The sequence below is a fragment of the Nematostella vectensis genome, chromosome 5 (genome assembly GCF_932526225.1).
Source record: "Nematostella vectensis chromosome 5, jaNemVect1.1, whole genome shotgun sequence".
NCBI lineage: Eukaryota > Metazoa > Cnidaria > Anthozoa > Actiniaria > Edwardsiidae > Nematostella > Nematostella vectensis.
Genome location: NC_064038.1, coordinates 9,122,990 through 9,142,142, shown reverse-complemented (window position 1 = coordinate 9,142,142; position 19,153 = coordinate 9,122,990). Strand labels below are relative to the sequence as shown.

The following is a 19,153-nucleotide window of genomic DNA, read 5'->3' as shown; positions in this document are numbered from 1 at the left end:
CCCTGGCATTTCTTTGCATCTCGATTGGTTTCAATTTAAATGCGGGTTTTTTTCTTATTTTTTTACACATCTTTAAAAGCGAACGGGCCAAAGGTCGATTTCGCTGTTTTACGATTTTTTTTTTCTATTTTGAGAATCTGCAAATCTAGCTAACAGAAATTTTTAGATCCGGCAGCGCTTCACGTTTTGTTGGCATCAGGGCCTCTTGGTTTATACGGAGGCTAGTCGGACAACCGTATAACCATGGCTCAATTTAGGTTCTGCTGTCAATTATAAGTTTTCAAGAAGACCTGGCAAATAATTCCACGGCAGGTTTTCGGTAAAAAGCTCAGTTTGGCGAATATTTTCATCATTTTAAAATTTTATTTTCCCACTGAGGTCATAAACAAAAACCAGGTAAGGGTAAAGCTTGCCTGACATATCAATCAATGGCTGTCGTTTTTCTATAGGTCTTAAAGAGCGCGCGGGAGACCTGTGATATTCTAGAACGATAGGGACTAGGCTCTATTTCCAAGATGGCTGCCAGCAAAATCGTAGTAAACACGAATTCCTGCAAGTTTACGTAAAAATTCTCGGCTAACAAAGTTCCAGAGCGATAAAAAAGCAAAAAATTGATTAAAGCGGGACTCACAAATATGGTATGTAGTGCCTAAAAAGGAAATGACCGAGCGAGCTAGAAAAACGACAGTTTATAAAACAAGATTGATATGAAAACTCAGCAGGTACCGGGGAGACCAAAAAATCCACCAGGTAGGGTAACAATCCCAATCAGGTCGGGCCTCACCAGTGTTAGCAGTGAATGGGGAGGAGGTGAACCGAGATAAGGGAGGAAAATCGCCTCAACTGTTTTATGATATAACACCAGTGTAACTCGCGCGCTGATTGGTCGAGAGCTTCAAATGAGCGTGTCTGTAGAAAGCAGTAGAGACACGCTTTTGACAGCATGTAACGAAACACTCACTCGGCCCACTTTTATACACCTATTTCAAATAAGGTTGCACTCGAGAATCCATGTGTCGTAACCCGCGGTGGTTCATGGGTAGCGTTTTAACGGCTGAATCCTCTAACTGAAAGCTATGTGAATGATCCTAAGAACATAAACAAGAACTCTACAGTACACCTTTAAAAACCTGGATTTGTATTTTATTTACGCTTTTTTGTTTATTAACTTTATACCCATGAATCTCTGCGGGTTACGACGATAAACACATTCTCCGAGTGCAACCTTATTTGAAACAGGTGTATAATTTTATTTCGCGCAAAACTGTTTTTTTCTTGAATTTAAACAGGCAATGGTTGCTAGCGACTATTTGCCTGATTTTAGTTTTTTTATCAATTCTCCCAACAGCCCCCGCGTGTCTGTAAAAACCTAGAAAGACACTGAAAATGCGTTTAATTGCTTAAATAAATCACGGCTAAAACGTAACCACGTCAATCTATGACAACAGCTTTAAGAAATTGGTTTTATTACAGATATATTCGGTGACAAAGATAATATTCGATACACGAACATTTCGTCTGGTTTGCTCCTGGTTTTGGAACTCGGCACGGCCCAACTTTCCATTTTACATGGAGAATTAAAGTTCATTTTATCCGGATCGTCTTACAGGCGTGATTATTCGACTTGCCGAGAAACCGCTTCTCTTTCCATCTGTAGAACCAATGCTCCTTGGCCTTTAAAAGGCCGGGGGATCGGCATTGTTCTCATCCCACCGCAACGCTAAGGTTGAGAGGGAATAAGCTCAGGTTGTATCCACCGCATATTTATTCGGTGGCAGCCATTGCGCCAGTACCGAGAACAAAGGGGGTTTAAGCGTGCGACTGTCGATCACAGGCTTTTAGAGAAGATAATATGGCCATGCTTTGGCGCTAAGTCTTGTTCGGTTTTCACTATGAACCAACCTAGTTTTCAATGTTCTCAATTCAATATTTTTTTTCCTGATTGGACCTCTTGAAAAGACATCTCGACAAAAAACATACGAGATCGTTTTTTTTCCAATAATACTATCACAATGTTCGAGCATTAGCCATACCCATGAGAGGTGCGTACACAGAAAAGTGCGCAGTGTGCGTTATAATGTGTAGTTTCAGAAAATATCCATACCTCCCCCCCCCCCCCCCCCCCCCAAACCCGGGCTCGATATTTTCTGGAACTACACAATATATAATTACCTCAATGATCCAAAAGACTTAGACATCTTGACAACGGTAACACTATAGTGATAATATTAATGGTCGTTATAATATATAATCGCTTCAATTATCCAAAAGCGTTGCCCCAAAGTTGCTTGTAGTATAACGAACGAACCCCCCCCCCCCCACCCCCAGATGGTGTCGTGATATACTTTATTTCTCTTGAAGTAGTTCTCCCCCCAACCCCTAAAGAGTTGGTCGGTCCGTAATAAAATACTAAACATGGCAGATTGTTTCTATAAACAGCTTGCAAGATTTGATTACCCACCTGCTTTAGCGTTTCTAAAAGGGAAAATATATGCTAAACAAAATATGTCCTTACTGTATATGCAAAGTGGCTCTTTCTTCCATCGGAAAGGTCTAGATTCAGATGTTAAATTGACTTAAGCGCCTTTCAAAATTTCATTATTAATGATCCAATGGGAAGTGTGTCTTGGGGCATGACCTAATACCACAAATAAGCTTTTAAAAGCTTCTTTATCATAAAACCGACCTAATATTAATTTTTCTCGGGGGCATTTGTAACTATAAACAGCAAAAACAATCATCTCTCGTAAATTCAGGTCATTATGGACTGACGTCTCCACCAGAAACTCGATCGCACTTATGGATCCGAACGAATAGTATCTCTTTACGATAGATTTAAACAACGAGCGTTTTTTGAGAAGTGGTTCGTATTTTGCTTGAAACTCTTCAAGTTGGAGTTTTTTTGACAGCAATGAAAGTGTCTTTGGATTAGGGTACTTCATAGAATAGCACTTTTAATATTTTATAATAGATAGACTCTCTGGATCCGACGAATTTGGACTCCATTGGTAAAATAAGAAGGAAAGTGAAAGTCACAACCTGGTATGTATTTTGCCATTAACTGTACTGTGTTTTCCGATTACATCCCTTATTTTAAAACGTCCAACTCGGAATTTCTATAGAATTTATAAACGTGCTTAGAATAATAATACTGTATTTTTCGAAAATAAGACTTTAAAAAGGTAGATAAGTTATATATATATATATATATATTTATATATATATATATATATATATATATATATATATATATATATATATATATATATATATATATATATATATATATATATATATAAAATGATGGTTGAAGGCTTTCATAGAAAGTGCTCAATACTCGAAAGTAGAGCGGTGTATAGTGTTGGTTTGAGAAAAATACAAACTACATAGGTTTCCCTACAGGTCTGTTTCGTGGTTGCCCACTCATCAGGGGATTTTTTAAAAATATATATATATGTAGATAAGAGTCGCAAATATATAACCAAAAGATTCTCTGATAGGTGAGTAAAAGAAGATGACCGCCTAATACTTCATGTAAAGCCCTCTGATTAATCACCCTTTAACCCTGTAAATCAAAAGACTTTTTTTTTCAATGGGGATATTCCTGAGGTAGTTAAGTTTTTATAGGTAGGGTAACTAATATCGACTTTTGGAGAAAATGTTGTCCTCATGGATTTCCATTTTAGATGATATTTGTTTGGTGAAACCATTGAACTTGTTTAAAACTAGATTTTTACAAAAATTAAGTCTAACCAAATGTCTCCAAAGCTAAAAATCGCCACAACACACTCCAAAAAGCTTCCCCAAAAACGTAATAAAACATGATTGATGATCGCTAATATAAAATTTATAATTGAATTTTAATCGAAACAAATAAATACGACTGTCAGAGCACTTTATCGTTTATAGGATATTTTTCTAAATGGTTTTAAGCATTAAACTATTGCTAAATTATTCGGGGCATTATTTAACTATAAGAGAATGTGGGAGGACTTTTACATATTGAAATATACATTCCTTTAAACACCTTCTCATTTTCAATGTATGATATCAGAAAGTGTGTCAGTTTTTGATACAAGAGTGTGCGCGCCTGTGTTGTTATGTCTTTAGTGTGCACTAGGCATTAGACCCAATTTGTTTCATGTTGATCAACATGGGGCGGCTACAAAGCGGGATGAGTCGGGCTCGGTATCTAGTATGTAACCCAAACGGGTACCCCCACCCCCCCCTTTAGTAACGCGCTTCATGTGAACAGGCTCTTAGACTTTTATTATCCAAGTCGAATGCAATTGCCGAAGGGTTTTAAACAGCGCATAAGTTCCCGCGTATGATAAGCAGACAGAGTAATTAAATATAGATTATAAGATATGAACAACGGAAAAGAGCGTCTTCATGGCGGCACTTACTACTAGTTAAAATAAAAAAAACAGTTTTCGATATACTGTGACGAACTCTCCCACAGCTATAATCGCCTTCTGACTTTCGTCATTCAAAATCCTTGAAGCGTTGTTTCATTAGCCTGCACTGAAATGGTTTCCAATCTCGCAACGTCAGCAAGGCGCTGGCCAATCAAATAGCAATAAGAAGATGCTGTTAATTTGAATGACAGAAGCCAGAAAGCGTTCAACAGTGTGAAATTATTCACTGGAGAACATTGCAGAACATTGAAAATCGCAGTAGAAGAAGATTTTCTTTACTGATAGCGTCTGAATACAAAAAGAATATTTTGTTCATGCCACCTTTCAATTTCAAATACATAATTCTAAGACTGGCTTAAGAATGAGTTCAAAGTGCATTTGCACTTAGTTCTGCAAGCTATAAAAAAGCAAAAATATATCAATTACAAATAGCGAAATCCGAGATAAGCAATTCAATCCCTTATAATTTGTAGCTATTGTAACCGTCTTGTGTTATGGACATCTTATCATTTCCCCATTATGAATCACCCATTTAGTCATCCCATTAGTGTTGGGTAACAAATGTGTGCTTTTGGAGCGGATAGAAGTTGAATATCGAAGTGAGATTGGTGTTGTGTTGATGGCATCTAGAAGGGTGACACTAAAATATTGCGAAATATTTTGCCAAAGTATTAAAATTTTAAGCGAGGTTGAAGCTAATTAGTTCAGCTTGTGCGGTGGTCAATGCCGGGTGTGCAACCTATCCTTGCTTCACATCTTTTCTCGTATGGGTTGGGGAGGAGGGGGGGGGGGTGGGGACTCAGCAGCGAAGCTCGCAAACTACTGGCCCAAATAGCTTAGAATTATTACATCCAGGCTACATTAAAGAGACAACAATCAAGTAGGTATATAATTGAGGTTCTTAACATTTTATTTCATGGTAAAACGAACTCATTTATATCACTCCATAACTACAAATGGTCAGTAACGTAACGTGATCACACGTAACGTGATCACACACTAGTGAGCTTGAAGTACCTGTGGATCATCTGGCGTTCCGACAAATTTCGTATTAAGCAGAAAATCAACGTTAAACTTAAAATTGCTTTTTTATTCAATTGCTTTTATTTCTTTCATATTTTCATTTTGCGTTTTTGCACAAGCTAAGGGCAGCCTCTTGCCGGGTCGCTGTGTTTTAAGACCTCACCAATAATGGCTTTTTTAACCGCTTGGTACTGAATAGTCCAACTCGCTTGTTAATTCAGGAGCTTTAGGGCAGAGCGGGTTATAATAGCGAGGAACACTGCACTGCCATCTTTTGCCATGTCAAATCAAGGCACGACTTCTTAACATTAAATGACATTAAAACTGAATAACCACATTAGCAACGCATTAGAAGTGGCGTCTCTTTGTAAGTAAATGACAACTTTCTAAACCCATTTTTAGCAAGATGAAATAATTCATATAAAAAAGAACGTTTCACCTAATCAAAGTGCAGGTTGGGGAAGCCCTTTTGATTGAATCTTTACTGTCGAATCCGTTGTATCGCGACGCCGCATTTTCAAAACATCGATTTGTTTTTGTCTTTTAGGATTTCCTGCTCCGCCAATCAAATTAATCTGAGCCAATCAGATTCTTGCCATCTCTCGCCTAGTGCAGTTGCCTGGCTTTTTGTCGTGACACTGTCTGTTTTTTGTCCAGAGGATAGCCAGGGAAGTGCACAAAGCGAGACACTGATTGGCTCAGAATGGTTTTACTGACGGAACAGAAAACCAAAACAAATCGTGTATTGAAAACGCGGCTCGCGATACGGATTCGACAGTAATAATCAAATCGCATTTTGCCATTCTAGCAAAGTAAAAAGTATGCGAAGGCACTAATTTTCATTTGCTAACTTGGGAAATATATTTTGTCCATGAAATATAGAATGAATGAAAACAATAACTACAAATGTATGGCTGAAAAGGCCTCTTTAAGACCGTATTATTCAGAAGTGCATTTTACTTGTTAGATTTACCTTGTACTAAGTGCGGGTGAAGAGGCCGCTTTTGGCTTGTAAATTAACCATGGAAAATCAATTACAAAGGAAGTATAGGAGTTTAAATAGAGCCGTGTCGAAATTAAACCGCGGCCTAATACAATGCATATCTCACATGGAAGCGATCAAAACAGCAAACATTGAAATTCAGCTATACTTTTCTCCATTTAAAAAATAAGCGTACTCACTGTATCCCTGTATTGTAATATCTGGGTACCGTACAGACTATAATTGGCGGAAATTCACATCACATCAATATTTTTAATTTTCATCTTACATATCCTATGGCGGTGTTGTGCGGTGTTGGCGGTGTTGTGCGGTGTTGGCGATGTTGCGCCATAGGATGTGTGAATTCAGAAATAACTCTGCCTAGACTGAGCTGGCCGTTCAAACACTTGAAATGAGTCTAAACTCGCCCTGCTTTACATTAAGATTGTTCACACCTGTTTCGTTCACATCAATATTCTTAAATTTTCATCTAACACATCAACTTTATGTCGTACTTCAAAAACATTTCCTTTAACCTAACAGCAGCAAAACACAAATATTATATCTTTTAGAAAAAAATACAGAGATTAGACTATGAAACCGCAAATAATGGACAGACTCTAATTCTAAAATGTCATTTCTTGGATTATTTCAATTACTGAGTTTTTAAACGCGATAGGAACTGTATCAACTTAGCCCTGACTTTAAATCCCTTTATTAAAACAGATAAATAAACATACTAAATTATCATTTCAATTGCACGAGTGAATTAGGGAAATACTTGGTTTAATGAAGCCGAGAAAAATAAAGAAGAATAATCGAAGTCGATTGTGGAAAATGCACTAGCTACGCACATTGTTCTTTCTCAGATTAAGAGGTAACATTTTCAAAAGGTTTGTACATGTATAGTTCACTGAAAGTAAGTACTTTTTATGTTATACTTTTAAGTTGAAAATTACTGCAGCTAAATTATTTCAAACTTAAACAGATAAGACTTTGAGTACTGCGCTATGAATACATGCGCAAATAGAACTACTGAGTTTTTTTACGGAATTTCATGTGCCTAGAATGATCTTGTTTCTAGGGTTCAGATCGAAAAGCTATTTTCTTAAAAAAGGAATGTTCTATTTAATTCATAGTTTTTTATACCTTTGCTTTCCCTGATTAAATCCTCACTAATATACCTAGAGAAAAAACAACTTCTCTCTCTATTTGTTCTTTTTCCTATGCGTACATCAGCCCGGGTTGAAGTCAAATAAATAACGTGGCATCAGAAAACGCAAACTGTTCTCTTCTTTTTGGCTATTGCTAAACGGAAAAGGCTGAATTGATTAAAGGAAGTTCGAATGACTCTTTTCTTTATTAGGGTGTCAAAAGTTGAGCTTTTTTAAGTAGCGAGTAATTGTTAAATAACATCTGCCTTGTGCTTTCGAACATTTTCCCCACAAAAAATAATAACCCAAGCTTTCGGCTTTTACTATTATGGTGATTTTCTTGATAGGTTAGGAATTGCTTTTAATAAAATACACACATTTATTTACACTAACGTTTTTTTTCCACACAGTTTTGGCGAATGCCAAAAAATGTAAACTCCAGCGAAGGATGTATTATTAATGTATTAATGTATTATTGAATGGATGATTGTAGGCTCTTCCGCATTCAGTATTATTAATCCACAGTGCGTTTCGGTCGTAAAGCTAGCGTATTTTCTTTCTTTCTTTACGAGCTGAATACATTTTTGAATATAACATAACAATACTAATAACAATATATATTAACAAAAATAATAATGAAGATAATAATATGATCAACTACGATCAACTTAACCTTTGTTATTGTTTATAATTGAAAATACAACGGTTTATTTGCAAGTAAAATTCAAAATAACCATCCATGATAAAAGTCTGATACTTTTTCAATGATATTTGATTGAAAGTTTCTTTATTACTTGCTTGAATTATCCGATGGAAATAGATGCCTTGAGTGACTCGCCATTGAACGGGAGCATATAATGGCGGCGTGATTGGCCTTCTTTTGGTGAACTCTACACATCAAATAAAGGTTGCTAGTAAAAAGGACTAAATTTTTTTCCCTTACACTCAGTACAAAAAGGCGCCAAAGAAAAAAAAGACACAAATAGGATTAGCTTCGGACTAAGCAAAGAGTTTAACGCCCGCATAAAATTTCCTTTAACTTAAACAGGGCACAAACTACGATAACAGCCGGAAGATTTAAGAGCTTCCTGTAGTTTTCGATGGCTCATTTAAACGTCTCCTTAAATTTCCTTCCTGTGACATAAAGTAGTTTATGGACTAAGTAGCCTTGGAAAGTAATTATGTGGTAGCGTGGCGAATTAAACGGGCGCTGTTAAAAACCACATCCACATTTTTGCATAAGCCCGCGGTGTCTCGCCTATGGCGCGCGAGTGCAGAGGAGTAGCAAATTGTCTTAGAAATGCATCCCGAGTGTAATACAATGTCTAACCTTATAAACCAATCAGAGCGCGCGAAGGAATAGAGTCTATAAAAACGATTTTTATTATACACTGTCAAAATCAAAGGCAAACAGCCCCCAGCATCGGCGATGCCAGTTATTGCCAGCAATTTCTTCTAAGAAAGGTATTTTTGATGAGATATTTCTTTTCTATGAACGTTCGCAAAGAATAGATCGATCTGGCAGAATGAGGTAAAGGTTAATTTGTTAAAGCACGAGAATCAAAAGTGAGGCAATAGTTTTAATGTACCAGTATTTCTTCCTTGAGACTTTATACCAATCAAAATTGCGTGATTGAATTTTAATGAAAATAAGAGACAGATTGAGTTGCTATAAAAGCTTGCCTTTTTTTGTGGATCGCGCGCGCTGCAATCTCGTTCCCAGAGCCCACGTACCTTTGTGCCAGCGACAAGATACAAGGTTCTGGGATGATCAATTTTTTCACCAACAGAATCTGTTGGTTCCGGTTTTTACTGCGCATGTCCAGATCTTGAAAACCGTCATCGTTTTAAGAAAGGATGGTTTTGGTGTATATGTTGCCAACCGGTAGTGGTAAAGCATTCCTATTTCACTAACTGCTTGGATTCGCCCACAAGGAGAGCGCAAATCCAGCTCAATTATTTTACTGATTTCGCCCTTGAATGCCTCAGTGAAGGATAAGATCGGAAAGCTTCGCTCACGCATTATTTCTGTATCCATGCATGTGAGGATTCCATCGCTTCACGATGTAAATTTTACATTTGCCTGCCTCGAAGTAGTCGTTAACGGACGGGGATTTAGATTATATTGCCTTCGCTTTTCCTCTGGTCGAAGAGCCGACACAACCGCAGAAGTCTTTCAAAGGGTAACTTGACCGGCATATATATTACGACTTCGTACGCTTCTACATTTCCCGTTATTTCCCATAGATTTTCCACAAGGCCTCCCTCTATTTTGTAAGACCAAAAAGGCTACAATTGATTATTGTAAGGTACTAAACATTTGTAGCAGCAATAAAAAAATTTGGTTTTAAATGTATACGCTGGTTCGTGGGACTTTTCCCTGCAGTTTTATTTTCAAAACAGATCTAACTAGTAATGACAGAATGTGTGACAAGCCTCGTGAAGCTTTTCCATTGTTCTATTCACTGTCGTTTTATTTGCGCATGCTCACTGAAGCAAGCTCGAGAGCCAATAAGAATCGCCCTTGGAATTGATTATCCCAGAGCCTTGTACCTTGTCGCTGGTATAAAGGTAGTGGGCCCTGGGAACGAGATTGCGCGCGCTGTTGATGTTTAATTCTTTGCGCATGCGTGGACATAAGGTCAAAGTCTAGACGGCGAGATGTCGCGGCTCTAGCTTTGTGTTAGGCAAAAGCTTGGCATCAAACCAATCTATATACTTGAACTTTAAACTCTTAGACTTGTAAAAAAAAATAGTAAAGAGGCCCATCTACAAAAGAAAATAATATAGACGGGATCTGTTAAGAAGAAAATAAAGAAAAACCTTATAAAGAATAAATAAAAGCATTCGTTCGAGGCACAAACTCCACAGAAGACCTCTCCCCCCGCTTCTTGCCCATCAGGTCGAAGGACAGCAAAGAGCAACAGCTTTTATCTACAACACTTTTTACCGGCTCCGTGTTAACGAATAATGCACATTCTATCTTATCAATCATCAAAATAAGGGATCTCTAATTGAAAACTTTTGATGAGAGGTCTTTGAAGATGGAATATAATTTAATGTAATGAAAGATAAGAATTCCTAAAATGACAAAAAAATCGCGTTGTTTCCGATGTTATTCCATTGCTATGGCAAAGGCAAAGTTATAGGCTAGGCCAATAAAGAAACCGCAAGTCAATGAAATGAACTCTTAGTTTAATTAACAATTATACCATTTCCATTAAGGTGGATAGTGGCAAAAAAATCTACCGAGAGCCGAAAGCTCGAGGATAAAATGCAATATACACCTCCTAGGAGGCGGATATTTTCTTGCGCCCCGAAATCAAGCAAAATAATGGCGGGTGTTAATTAGTTTCTCGACCAATCGTATCGCTTGTTTTCGCAAGGTTCCCCAGTTTTATATACTTTTACATTAAAGACTTCAAAGTCATTTTAGATATAGAAAAAGATCGTGTAGAGATCATCGCTTTGAGGTTCCACATTTCAACATGTAGTACGACAGAGCAAAAAAATGGCATGAAATTGTCCAATTCTAAATATATAAGCTCAAGATTCCGCATACAAGGAGTTCCCCTGACCAAAGCTTAATTCCAAATTTAAAAGAAATATAGAAGATATGAAATTTAGATATTAGCGAGCAAAGTTGGCTTAATTTCTGATCAGAGCCCGACTTCTTCCTAAAAACGAGGAGAATTCATACTTTGAACATTTGAAAATTGCTCTTCAAGCCTCATATTTCGAAGACGAATCCGTTAAAAAAAACACTTTTTAATATGTTGGTTTACATAACATAAGGAACCTCTATGCAAAAATTCAAGCTAACCGAAATTAACCAGACCTTATTTTGGGAAAACTTGCCATTTTTTTCCCTCTGTCCATGTAGTACATGACTAAGGATATTGTTATGTATGTCGCTAAAATTTCTTGAAATAACTACCGCATTCGTAACGGGAAACAATTTTAGCAGCTGCTAGGTATATAACAAGAATATAAACAACTTTTTTGTTTTCCTTATACATGTTTTTCTGTTAATTATATAACAAATTATGTCACAATTTCTAAAAAAAAAAAAAACTCAGGTCTGGCCGCAGGCGGATTGATTTATTGGCTTGGTAGGTAATGAAAGTTGTTCACTGATAATGAAAAACCTCAAATCTACAATATCTATATTGTTCAAGTGCGAAAATAACACTCAATAAAACTCAAATAAGATCTATTACCCCCATATCTCTTTCCACGGAAGGATTTGGAATAATAAAAAAAAAAATGAAAGTAATAAATTAACAAAAACGAAAGAAAGTGCTATTTTTCACTGCAATTTATTATTCTTGTGTAACATCAGGTGACAATGGTTAATTAACTGTCTAAGCAGCAAACTGTAAATGCAGGGGACATAAAACCATGTAAGGGGGCGATGGGAAGGAAAATGCATGCGAAGAAAGATTACTAGTTTTGAAGATAACTTTTTTAGCCTCTTTAAGAAGACGTATTAAAATATGAGAAATAAAAATAATCTCGCGAATGGAGAATAAGTTAACGTCATGATAAGTTATATTCCAGAATTTATTTTCAAATGCGGTCACCATATTTCTTGTTTGGGTAAAATTTCATTAAAAAAGAAAGACAGAGAACTCATTATAACTAGTCAAATATTTCGTAGGGATAAAAATATAGCACATCAGTTAAGGGAAAAGTGTAATATTATATTCTTACTTTACTGATGTTAGCCATGTTTAATTTGAACTTAATGCGTTTTTCCTAATATGCGGTTCGATTTAATAACGTGAAATACAAATACAACAATTCCTTTAATTGATATCGGAGACGGTTGATATGGTTACAATGTAAGAAGAAACTAAAAAAAACCTAAGAAGCTAATTTTTGAGGGCCATGACCACCCAAAACAAACGGAAGACAGAATGTAGCCCAATTTGACTTTGTGATTAACATTCTGTTTAGTCAGCGTTCAAATAGTAGCTTAGGGTATTTCATTATCACTATGTAAAATGTAAAACAGTGAATGGCATAGCTAAGACAAATGCTTCCAGACAACGGGGGGCTTCACTCATTAATGGTCATTGGAACATAAAAACGCTTTGGTATTTGGTTTCTAATATTAATTGCAGCGTTTTTATGTTGACAGTTTAAAGCAGGACGCTGAGACGCTGGTTTGGAGCTCCCGTGAGGCGTAGAAATGGTTAAAGATGTCGGTATTGATGTAAGGCCCCTACAAGTCCGCCTGAACAATTTTGGGCTTGAGTTTTTAAGCAGCACAACAGAAATCAATTCTAAAGGCGCCGAAGAGGCGTGAAACATCAATAGAGCTACCAGTGTGGCGGGAAAAAGGACGTGGAACATCGTCAATTGTAGCATCGAATCTTTTAAGGTGTGAGCGGACGAACGGAGTTTATTACAAGAAAAAAAATTGCCACGGAAGAAAGACGTAAGCCGTATCGGATTAAAGGGCAATGCACCGAACGGAATAATCTTTTTGGAGTGGATATTTCTGGAAAACGCCATGAAGGCTTGATCCAGTGGGTATCATCGTCGCGCCCAAGATATCGTTGCTTCAATGCTCAGCAGAAATACAGTGAGATGAACACGTATTTCATAAGTTTTGAGGGGAACAGCTGCTAAAAAAGAAGAGTGCTTTTCGATACAATACGGACAACGATAGCGCGTTTTTAAAGCTCTTTGGAAATAAGAGGAAAACGAAAGCTGTAGGAAGTAAAATAAACAAGAGAAGAGGTTTGTACTAGAGGTTGCGCAAAAAGAAAACGTCACAGGAAACCTCGTTTCTAATGCGTCAAGTTTTCTTCAAACAAATTATGTAATATAAACTTGAAATTCGAAATTTGTTGCAAATGCAGACTTGTATAACAGGGAAACTTCCCAAAAGTATCGACACCGATCCAAAAAAAATGTTAAATGAGAAAAAGAAATATGAGATTCATTGAATCAAATCCAATTTAAACCTGTATCAAATTCAATTTGGACCTGGAGAAAGAAGACACTCAAGCCGAGCAAGCTCGTAAATTTCAAGGCAAGAACAACAGTATAGAAGAATTCTGAGGTATTTAAAAAATATATACGTGTTAAGTTTCCAGTTTAAAAACCATAGGAAAATGTTTTCTTTTAAAATTCCCAAGACCATATTGTTTCTTGTTATACTTCATGAGGTTCAATCCCATAACTCCTTTCGGTACTACAAAGACGGTGACGTCATTGTCGGAGCACTTTTAAATTTTCACCTCAAAAGCGACGATTGGAATGCTTGTGGGGAATTCCACCCGTCCGGGGTGGGGTTTGCAGAGGTTTTGTCGTTTACTATCGATAAAATTAACCAGGAAGCACACTTGCTGCCCAAAAACATCACTCTTGGCTATGATATTCGCGATTATTGTGACAACCCGATGTTGGCTGTTAAATGGGCCTACGATTTCGTTGCTAATGTTTCCGAGAATCGTATCGCTGCTGTGATTGGCCCAGAGGATTCCAACACGGCTATGATGGTGGCCGGACTGCTCCAAGTAGAAAACATCCCATTGGTCAGTTTTGCGGCATCAAGTGAAGAGCTTAGCTCGCCGATTTATCGCTCGTTTTTTCGCACCATCCCACCGGACCATAACCAGGCTAAGTCAATCGTGGACATCATAGAATATTTTAACTGGTCTTACGTAGCCGCTGCTGCGGTAGATCACTCGTATGGGAGGTACGGCATGAGGGCGCTAGAAAAAGAGGCGGAAGAACGGAAGACATTCTGCCTCGCGTTTACCGAGTATTTCACAAGGACAGGCTATAAAAACAAAGTTTATGACATAGTCTTGAGATTGAAAAACAACCCGAATATTAAAGTGGTGGTTTTATGGAGCACAGAGGAGCCGGCGAGGCGATTTCTACAAGAAGCAATTCGACAGAACCTTGAGGGACGAACGTTTCTAATTAGCGAGTCTCTTGCGACAAATGAACAGGAGTTCTTTCATAAGTTTTCAACTGTTATTGATGGGTGTTTAGGAACGGTGCCATATTATCGGAATAACCCGGATTTTGACGCGCACATAAAAGCTGCGACACCTACAAATACAGTTGGCAATTCTTATGGCGGTGCATGGTGGAAGGAATTCTGGGAAAACGAGTTCAATTGTTCGTATGACTTAAAAACTTGTAGAAAACACGAGAATGATACGATGTCAGGGCAAACTCTAGACAAGATGTTCAGTGCATTTAGCGCTAAGCTCATTGACGCGGTGCGCGCAGTTGCGTATGCGCTGGAAGGCGCATACCGCTGCCCAAATCAAAGAGATAGGTTCTGCGCAAACCCCAAACACGTCAAACCGGTTCAAGTTTTGAACCAACTGAGAAGTGTTAGCTTTGAAGGTTTTAGCGGCAAGATTCAGTTTGATAAAAATGGCGACCCACATGCTTCATCATACCAAATTATCAACGCACAGAAGGTCTCAGCCGACAGAATGGATAGTTCATACGAAAAAGTCTTCGTTGGCAAGTGGGACCAGCTCGGATCCCCAAGGCTCGTAATTACGGGAACCATTCGATGGAACGCTCGAAATGGGAATGCCACCCAAACTCCGGATTCTGTGTGCAATCACAAATGCCCTGCGGGGACCATGCAAACTGCGACCAAATCCTGCTGCTGGCAGTGCTTAGAGTGTCCGCACACGAGCATAAGTACCACAGAGGGCTCCCCAAACTGCACCATGTGCCCAATCAAACAATACCCTAATGTCAACAGAACTGTTTGCATCGATCTTCCTCTGGAAAACCTGGATTGGACTAGCTTGGTGTCCGCGTCCATGCTCGCGCTGGCAATAACGGGTCTCATTATGACAATCACTGTATTTTTAACATACCTCCGATTTTGGTCGACACCGATCGTTAAAGCATCGTGTCGAGAGTTGACGTGTATATTAATCTTCTCGATTTCGGCTTGCTACGTTTTAGCGATGCTGTATCTTCTTCCACCATCAGAATGGCTTTGTATGGCGCTACCACCCCTTCGATACGTTGGCTACAGCGTATGTATTTCGGTCCTCTTTCTAAAAACCGCGCGTATCTTCCAGGCTTTCCAGATCAGTACTTCTTGTACACGAGGAAACCTCGGTAAGCAACTCCTTCAAGGAAAGTATTCAGTGGCCGCTGTGGCGCTTGTAAACATATTCCAAGGCTGTCTAGCTTCGATGTGGCTTGTCATTGACCCTCCTACTGTATACGAAGACATAAAGCCCCAAAGATCTATATTCATTCTCTGTAAGCCATACCAGCAGACCGCCGGATACGCCTTCTTGATGACAATGCTACTGTACCTTATCTTGCTGGCAGGCCTATCGACGTTCTACGCCTACAAAGCTAGAAAAATCCCAGAAAACTTTAACGAGGCTCGTGGCATTGTATTTGCATTGTATATACTGATACTATCGTGGATTGTGTATTACCCAGTTCATTTTGCGCTGGACGGCTGGTATGTCTCCGTTGTCTCCAGCGCTTCTACATTACTGAGCTCTTACGGCCTTCTTATTTGCATCTTCTTTCCAAAAATATACGTCATTTTCTGGCACCCAGAAAGGAACACTATTCAATATATTAGAGCGGAGGTCGCGAGGCATACAATGAGGAAAATATCCATGAATATAACGACGCGATGTAGGGAGGCGTCGGTGGTTGGGGATGGGAGGTCAAGGATATCCATAACATCAGCAGGAAGGGGGATGGAGCTTCGGACACGTGCTGAGTCCACCTCCTCGCCAACAGCAATGAACATTACCGAAAGGTTATGATTGGTAGACAACATTTTAGTGAACAGGTTGATTAAAATTCTGAATAAAGACTTGGATGACGCATTAAGGTAAAGCGGGATCTAGGTTGATAACTTTAGGAAAGTAGTAAGGTATTGTTTGCCTTTAGGCTTGTAACAAAGTCTTGTTTAAAGCCTTTAGCATGTAGTAATTATTTCAACTACCTCTTTCCTGTTTGTAGCTATTTGCAGGCTATACTCTTTGCCTCTGTAGAAATGTCTTGGTTAACGCTTTCAAGGAAGTAGAAAAATAATTGTAGTAAAGTATTAGGTAACGCCATCAAGGGTGTAGTAAGGTTTTGGAAATATCCTTAAAGTGTGTATTAAGGTATTAGTTAACGTAGTAAGGTATTGGTTAACACCTTTAAAGATGTAATAAAGTATTGGTTAACGTCTTATGATGTAGTAAGGTATTGGTTAACGCCTTAAGGGATGTAAAAAGCTATTGGTTAACGGCTTAAGGGATGTAAAAAGCTATTGGTTAACGCCTTAAGGAATGTAGTAAGGTATTGCTTAACGCTTGAAGGAATGTAGTAAGCTATCGGTTTACGCCTTAAAGAATGTAGTAAGGTATTGGGTAACGCCTTAAGAATGTAGTAAGGTATTGGTTAACGCCTTATGGATGTAGTAAGGTATTGGGTAACGCCTTAAGGAATGTAGTAAGGTATTGGGTAACGCTTTAAGGGATGTAGTAAGGTATTGGGTAACGCCTTAAGAATTTAGTAAGGTATTGGTTATCGCCTTAAGGGATGTAGTTTTTCTTGGATATGCAATTCAAGGCTTATGAAAATAAAAGCAATTGTAGGATATTAAATTGAATATCACAAGAAATTAATAAATCTTATTAATTCAACAATGCCTTAAAGTATAGAATATCGAATTTAAGGAATATCATACAGAATAATATAGAATGTCACAAGAAATTAATAAATCTTATTAATTCAACAATGCCTTAAAGTTTTTAAAACCTTTCACTTATATCAATCTATCTAGCCAAAACAAAGCATATATAAACTTTCATATTCTGAAAATGAAATTGAATTCAATTAAAATTTGAATTTTCTACAGATCTTTGAAAATTTTCCTGGCCGCGCGAAAGGAGATTGAATCGAGTGAATAATTCCAAGTTTTGGCGGGAAAATCTGAAACAACGTATTTTCCTTTTAATCCGTAAAAATTCAGAGACGGCAATACCACAAAATATTGGCGAATTGTTTTCTATTGAAATGCTACCCACAATGAAGCGAGGAATAATTTAAAGTTGAGAATTGTATGCAAAAAAAAAGAAAATATCGTTTTGTTGTAGGTTTCAAAAACAGCGCGCGCTCGTAAGAATGTCGCCATTCTTGATTGCGAATGCAGCGCGCCGCGCACAATGCAAAAACAATTCAAAGACTAAAAATATCCGCTAAATTTTGCAGATTTGTTTCCTGAAGATAAATAATTATTTGACTACCAGGTAGAGATATAAAGATGGCGGTAAAAGTTGTAACCACACAACGTTCATGAAGACGGGAACCGGTTTAGCCCACGCATATGTTTTCTCTTGTAATTTGGTTGACATCTCGATTTACGTTACAAATGACTGGACCTGGGCCTTTCAGTTAACGGCCTTTTTTCCAAAGGTTGACCAAAATACCTCAATATTACAGATTTGAGTTATTCGTACGAACGCGTGTTTTATAGGGTCCATACGAACCACATACCATTTAGAAGATGAAAATATAAAGAACTGACAAAGTCAATCAACTCTGAAAGGTTATATGGACTTTAAACATTCTATTTTTCACAAGTATGGTGAGGTGTGGTTTAGACGCCGTCCTTTTCATCTACTTTTTCAAATCCGAATAGATGCAAATGTTGATTGCATTCACAGACTTTATCCAAAGAAAGCTATCTCCTGAAGATGTAATCTAAAGAAAGACGAAAAGGTGGCTAGGTGTTATGAGGTTTTGAGTGGAAGTCGACATTCTGACCAGCTCGTGCGATCTTTTTCGTGTGTGACTCGTGTTGTCGGTTTATCCCTGATGTCTGCGTCATATCATCCTTGTGCTGTGCGCATGGCCGCTGGACTTATTCCAAGAAGCTGTCAAAAATATATATATATATATAGCAATAATAGGCATGACCCTGCAGGGAATCACCGCTGGGTATGATTACGGCAAGTGTCGTGGGCTTATTTGTTGAGCCCACGATAATAGCTCATAAAGCTCGCCTCCTAGCGACGTGTCAATAACAAGTGATCCTGATTGGCTAACTTCCTCTTCGAAGTGCCCACGGTAGCGTGCGTCGCAACAATGGCGCACAGGTAGAATTAAAGGGTGGTTTCGGTGTCATTTTGGAAGGCTCATAAAAAAAACACCAGTCATGTTTTTTTAATATCCTCGATGTCCATATAATTGTGGTTTGTTTATCTGACATCGGAAGGATGGAAATGGATCGCAAATAATACTTTTGAAATCGGTACTTGAGTAAAATTTATTATCTTAAATTGCATAGAGTAAGCCAACAAGTGAGCTGCTTACTGTAAAGAAACGGACTGTTAGATATTTAAGAGGGTTTATTTGTTCACGCAAATCATTTTTTTCTCTGAATATGACCATTTATAGAATTGTTTTCGCTTCGGAAAAGTGTCTCGGTATCTTTAGTATCACTCCCACAAATAACATCAGGCATAGTTTATTATGCTGTGGGCATTCAAGGCTAAGGATGTACTTGTATGTTTCGAATAAGTGATCTTCGAAAAAGAGTTCTAAGTGACAAAAAC

General features: G+C 38.0%; 1 protein-coding gene across 1 annotated transcript; it reads left to right on the top strand.

Annotated features, from left to right (window-relative positions):
• The first annotated feature begins 2,333 nt into the window (after window positions 1–2,333).
• Window positions 2,334–17,331, top strand: LOC5518169 (extracellular calcium-sensing receptor). The gene is made up of 2 exons (XM_001638140.3): window positions 2,334–3,042; window positions 12,721–17,331. The coding sequence occupies exon 2, from the start codon at window positions 13,703–13,705 to the stop codon at window positions 16,367–16,369; it is 2,667 nt and encodes an 888-aa protein (XP_001638190.2). The 5' UTR covers window positions 2,334–3,042; window positions 12,721–13,702; the 3' UTR covers window positions 16,370–17,331.
• The last annotated feature ends 1,822 nt before the right edge of the window (window positions 17,332–19,153 follow it).

Bases quoted from the DNA above. Each gene is read 5' to 3' on its own strand.
- LOC5518169 (XM_001638140.3), top strand. From the start codon at position 13,703: ATGTTTTCTTTTAAAATTCCCAAGACCATATTGTTTCTTGTTATACTT.